At 39.8% G+C, this 6,598-nt stretch overlaps 1 protein-coding gene across 1 annotated transcript; it reads left to right on the top strand.

Moving 5' to 3' along the window:
* The first annotated feature begins 1,270 nt into the window (after positions 1 to 1,270).
* LOC109207612 lies at positions 1,271 to 1,900 on the top strand. Its single transcript, XM_019370558.1, has one exon. The coding sequence runs from the start codon at positions 1,271 to 1,273 to the stop codon at positions 1,898 to 1,900; it is 630 nt and encodes a 209-aa protein (XP_019226103.1).
* Positions 1,901 to 6,598: the final 4,698 nt, after the last annotated feature.

Below are 6,598 nucleotides of genomic sequence, written 5' to 3'. Positions count from 1 at the left end.
CTGGCAGATTGGCAAAGTGGCAAATCTTGCTCACAGAGTTTGATATTGTTTATGTCACTCGCACTGCCATGAAGGCACAAGCTTTGGCTGATCATTTGGCAGAAAACCCAGTTGATGATGAGTATGAATCTTTGAACACATACTTCCTAGATGAAGAGGTTAATTTAGTTGAAGAAGCAGTCCAAGATGACAGTCAAGTTTGGAAACTATACTTTGATGGGGCTGTCAACATCAAAAGCATAGGGATTGGGGCAATTCTTGTATCACCTACTGGGAAACATTACCCTGCCACGGCGCGACTTCGTTTCTTCTGTACAAACAACACGGCAGAATATGAAGCTTGCATCATGGGTCTGAACATGGCAATAAACCTAAATGTGCATGAACTGTTGGTGATGGGAGATTCAGATTTGCTTATTCGACAGGCTCAAGGTGATTGGGAGACTCGAGACATCAAGCTCATTCCATATAGACAATGTGTGGAAGATCTTAGCAAAAGTTTCAAGTCCATCGAGTTCAGGTACATTCCTAGGTTTCACAATGAATTAGCTGATGCCTTGGCCACCCCGGCCTCAATGATTCCATATCCGGGTAATACTCACATTGACCCACTAGAAATTCAAATTCGTGATCAACATGGTTATTGCAATACAATTGAAGCAGAACTAGACGGTGAACCATGGTTCCGTGATATTAAACAGTTTCTGAAAACAAGAGAATATCCGGAACATGCTAATAGGGATCAAAGAGAACTATTAGGCGACTCTCTAATGGTTTCTTTTTGAGTGGGGAAATCCTATACAAAAGAGTGGATGCCAAGGAAGCTGAAATGATTATGAATGAGGTGCATTCGGGAGTTTGTGGTCCGCACATGAATGGATATCTTCTAGCAAAGAAAATCCTTCGGGCAGGATATTATTGGCTTACTATGGAGCGAGACCGCTTTCGTTTAGTTCGCAAGTGCCACCAGTGTCAGATTCATAGTGATTTGATTCACTCGCCTCCTACAGAGTTATATCCTATGTCGGCTCCTTGGCCTTTTGTTGCTTGGGGAATGGACGTCATTGGCCCAATTGAGCCAAAAGCTTCAAATGGACACAGATTCATCTTGGTTGCAATTGATTACTTCACCAAATGGGTGGAAGCTATTACATTGAAAGCAGTCACCAAGAAAGCAGTAGTAAACTTTGTTCACTCCAACATCATCTGTCGTTTCGGTATTCCAAAAACCATTATTACAGATAATGATGCTAATTTGAATAGTCATCTGATGAATGAGGTATGTGAACAATTTAAAATTGAGCATCGCCATCCTACTCCTTACTGGCCCAAAGCTAATGGAGCTGTTGAAGCTGCAAATAAGAACATCAAGAAGATTCTTAGGAAGATGGTCCAAGAGTCTAGACAATGGCACGAGAAATTGCCTTTTGCTATTTTGGGATACCGGACAACTATTCGTACATCAGTCGGTGCAATGCCCTACTTGTTGGTTTATGGAACTGAAGCGGTCATACCTGCTGAAGTTGAGATTCCCTCTCTCCGAATAATTGTTGAAGCAGGGATTGAGGACACTGAATGGGTGAAGTACCGATTGGAACAGTTGAGTTTGATTGATGAAAAGCGTTTGGCGGCAGTTTGTTTTGGTCAATTATACCAACAAAGAATGGCACGCGCTTACAATAAGAAAGTGCGCCCAAGAAAATTCGAGGTAGGACAGCTTGTTTTGAAATGCATCTTTCCGCACCAGGAAGAAGCAAAAGGAAAGTTTGCCCCGAATTGGCAAGGTCCCTACCTCATCAAGAAAGTATTGTCAAAAAGAGCTCTACACTTGACATATATAGAAGGAAAGGTGACAGATATATCCATCAACGCAAATCCGGTCAAGAGATACTATGTCTGACACGCTTCTGTTGGGGCATTTTTCTTATATATACTTAGCATTCTCAGGTTGGGATGACGAAAGGCTATCATTCTTGCTACCCAAAACACTGGTCAACCCTAGTTAGCCCTTTGAAGCCTTGTTTATATTTCTTTGTTTTCCCCTCTTTTGGAACCAATGTACTTAAAAAAAAATCAAATCAAAATCAAAAATAAAAAATAATAAAAAAAAGATGAAAAAAAGATCAAATAAAAAAAAATCATCAAAACAAGTTCATGTTCCCTGAACTACGTTCGACGTGATTCCGAAAGGATACGTAGGCAGCCTCTCTCTGAGGTTCAGTCACACCAAACAAAAATCCACATTTCCCCAATATTCAAAGAAACTGGGGCATGTTTTTATTGTATTTTCGACGGTTGTTCCATCAAATGGTTCCAAAAGTTGTAATTCAGTTGAGTAGTTCTTTTTACCTTTCCCTTTTAAGACCTTCTGATCAACTTTTGAGAATGCTAGGTCAGTATACTGTGAGTGATGCTTCAGCCATTGCAAAGAGAGAAAAACAAATAAGAGAGTCTTATTTGTGAAAACCCTCACGGGCACTATAAGGCGATGGTGAGTTGAGAAAAAGGCAAATGAGAGAGGTCAATTGGTGAAAACCCACAAAGGGCATCGTTGATCGATTTTAGGTCTCCTTATATCCTGGCACAAGCATGGTTAAGACAAAGAACTCAGTTTCAAAGTGAAGTTTACAACATATTTTGAGAATTAGACGGTTCAGACGGATCGGGCATCCAGTCCAAAATGCATGTCATGTTCATTGAAGTCAGCATATTCCTCCAGATAAGTCCTTTCTTATTTTTCCCCTGAAAGGGACACTTCTTGATTAAGTTGTAATACCTATTAATTCACCTCCTTATTTTCTTTCACATTACTTTTTTGAGTCCCTTTCAGTCAAATTTTGTTAAAGCAAAGCAAAGAAAAGGCCACAAAATTGGTTACAGTTTCCCCGTTATATGAAGCAAAATTTCTGGGCATAAACAGTATGGGTGAAACATAAAGACATCATTTATTTTCCTTGACGAGCAAAACTTGAAGGACTGAATAATGTTTCAATGATCAACAAAAGATACTCAGTCAAAAGTTGTTTTGGGGAGAAAGGTTGTTTGCACTATAGACACAAATAGTGATAGGCGCAAAATAGTCAGGTGTTGATGTTGAGAAAGAAGATCTTCAGAAAGTAAAGCCAGAATCTCTCGGCAATTTGTACGATCATCGACAGGGTCAGTTTTTCTAACAAGTGTAATGGACGCAAGGTCAAGTCGCCTAAGAAATCAAGGCCACAAACTGACCACCATTTTAAAACTAACGAATCTTTCTTTGTTCAGAATAGGAGTAGAACAATTTTAGGAAACAGTTCGTGGAAAGACGAACACCACCAAGTGAAATTCTCAAATCCATGATTTCCTTCCATATGCATGTAATCATGTTATTTTTAGTTTCATTATAGGGAATACCCTATATTCACCTCAGGGTACTACATTCCCTAATCACATTACCTTCTGTCTACATAGGGTACAACACTCCCTAGTAGAATCTTAGAGAGCCAAGAGCCTCACCTTATTGCTAACACAGGGTACTACATCCCTTGGTTGCATTACTTTCTGCCAACATAGGGTACGACATTCCCTAGTAGCATCTCAGAGTGCCACGAGCCTTATTTTATTGCCAACATAGGGTACAACATCCCCTGGTTGCATTATTTTTTACCTACATAGGGTACGACATTCCCTAGTAGAAGCTTAGAGTGCCATGAGCCTCGCCTTATCGCTAACACAGGGTACTACATTCCCTGGTTGAATTTCTTGTTGCAAGTATAGGGTACAACATTCCCTAGTAGCATCCTAGAGTGCCACGATACTCGTCTTATTGCCAACACAGGGTACAACATCCCCTGGTCGCATTATTTTCTGCCTACATAGGGTACGACATTCCCTAGTAGAAGCTTAGAGAGCCCAGAGCCTCGCCTTATTGCTAACACAGGGTACTACATCCCTTGGTTGCATTATTTTCTGCCAACATAGGGTACGACATTCCCTAGTAGCATCTCAGAGTGCCACGAGCCTCATTTTATTGCCAACACAGGGTACAACATCCCCTGGTCACATTATTTTCTTCCTACATAGGGTACGACATTCCCTAGTATAATCTTAGAGAGCCAACAGCCTCACCTTATTGCCAACACAGGGTAATGCATCCCCTGGTTGTATTTCTTGTTGCAAACATAGGGTACGACAATCCCTTGTAGCATCCTAGAGTGCTTGAGCCTCATCTTATTTCCAATACATGGTACTGCATCCCCTGGTCGCATTATTTTTTTCCTACATAGGGTACGCCTTTCCCTAGTAGAATCTTAGAGAGCCAACAGCCTCACCTTATTTCCAACACAGGGTACTACATCCCCTGGTTGCATTTCTTGTTTCAAACATAGGGTACGACAATCTCTAGTAGCATCCTAGAGTGCTTGACCCTCATCTTATTTCCAATACAGGGTACTACATCCCCTAGTTTCATTTTTATTGCAAACATAGGGTACGACATTCCCCAGTAGCATCCCGAGTGCCATGAGCCTCACCTTATTGCCAACACAGGGTACTACATCCCCTGGCTGCATTACTTTCTGCCAACATAGGGTACGACATTCCCTAGCAGCATCTCAGAGTGCCTCGAGCCTCATTTTATTGCCAACATAGGGTATGACATCCCGTAATAGCATTTCAGAGTGCCACGAGCCTCATTTTATTGCCAACATAGGGTACGACATCCCCTAGTAGCATTTCATAGTGCCACAAGCCTTATTTTATTGCAAGCATAGGGTACGACATTCCCTAGTAGCATTTTAGAGCTCCACGAGCCTCATTTTATCGCAAACATAGGGTACTACATTCCCTAGTAGCATCCCGAGTGCAAAGAGCCTCACCTTGTTGCCAACACAGGGTACTACATCCCCTGACTGCATTACTTATTGCTGACATAGGGTACGACATTCCCTAGTGGCATCTCAGAGCGCACAAGCCTCATTTTATGAAACATAGGGTACAACGTTCCCTAGTAGCATTTCAGAGCGCCACGAGCCTCATTTTATTGCAAACATAGGGTACGACATTCCCCAGTAGCATGCAAGAGTGCCAAGAGCCTCACCTTATTGCGAACACAGGGTACTACATTCCCTGGTTGCATTTCTTGTTGCAAACATAGGGTACAACATTCCCTAGTAGCATCCTAGAGCGCCACGAGCCTCGTCTTATTTCCAACACAGGGTACTATATCCCCTGGCTGCATTACTTTCTGCCAACATAGGGTATGACATTCCCTAGTAGCATCCTAAAGTTCCACGAGCCTCATCTTATCGTCAACACAGGGTGCTGCATCCCTGGTTGCCTTCCTTCTTGTTAACACAGGGTATAACATTCCCTTTTATTTTAAAAAAAATGTGTGTCTTTTTCAATTCCTTATTGTGCAATAGCAATGATAGTTTAATGTGTTTTCAATAACTCACAAAAATTTCCTAGTGCAAACTGGGGCAGAAAATTTTTGTTCGTTTTGTTTGTTTGTGATGGCTTGCAGGTTTTTAAGTACAAATTGGATGTGCAAGAATAAGATTCCAGCTCTCGCCAGAGAAAGTGAAACGTTTGATCTCAATACCAGCCGCAACCAGCTTTGATGTAATGCATGCGGAGACATAGGGTCTCAAAATCCATCTTCTCATCATTTGATCAAGAATCAAGCCTGGCAGAATATTTCATAGTCTGTTGCATCGAGAGCATCAAGTTTCAATCCAAAGTCACTGGGAGAAGCAAGTCACGAATCAAGACAAGACTCCAGATGGCATTTGGATAGGAATTTTGTAACTCTTAGATTTCAAGAGTATGTAATTTTCTTTTCATTTTGATGTAATAGTAGGAACCGTGGATCGGAACCTCGACGGAACCTCAAGGGACTCTCCATCTAAGTATACTCCATCACTCTTCTTTCTACTTGAACTACACATGACCTGATTCCCTTAAAACTCGGGATATGTAGGCTGCCTAAAACCAAGGCTCAGTCGCATCTTTTTCTTTAATCTTCTTCTCCCTTTCAAATAACAGTGAGGTCAAAAATCAGTTATCTTGGTCATTTTCTTTGCCTGAAAACTCTCCATGTTTCCAAGCAAAGAGGGGCATGCTGTGAACAACTAATTTTTTACCACACTCAATTTTTATATTATTTTAGAGTAAATATTTCTTTTAGGTTTAATCTTAATATTTTAAATTTTTATCTTACCCTTAATAGGGTTTATTTGATAAAAAATATTAACTGAAAAAAAAACTACAAAGCTACTCACATTCTTAGAGTATGAATTTTATTTCTAAAAAAAAAAAAGTCAATCAATTATATATATTGTGTATGGTTTCCTTTCATTAGAATTTTAATAAGTAAGCTATAGAATCTTTCTTAGTAACATTTAAAGTACATGTAAATATTTAATTTTCCTATATTGTAAGACATTTGCTAATCTTATTGTCTTTATAATTTAATTTAAAAAACAAAAAAAGAACAAAAAAAAAAAGAGAGGGAAGATTCAAAATAAGTAAAATAACGTTAAATAGGTAAAGTTTGTTAACAAAATTTATCTAACATCTGATCTTTACTTTTTTTTTTTTTTTTTTTAAATAAAAAAAA

Source organism: Nicotiana attenuata, unplaced genomic scaffold (genome assembly GCF_001879085.1).
Source record: "Nicotiana attenuata strain UT unplaced genomic scaffold, NIATTr2, whole genome shotgun sequence".
NCBI classification, from domain to species: domain Eukaryota; kingdom Viridiplantae; phylum Streptophyta; class Magnoliopsida; order Solanales; family Solanaceae; genus Nicotiana; species Nicotiana attenuata.
Note: the sequence above shows the minus strand (reverse complement) of the source record. Positions and strands in the feature narration are given on the sequence as shown.

Coding starts and splice junctions, on each gene's coding strand:
- LOC109207612 (XM_019370558.1), top strand. CDS start 1,271: ATGAATGAGGTATGTGAACAATTTAAAATTGAGCATCGCCATCCTACT.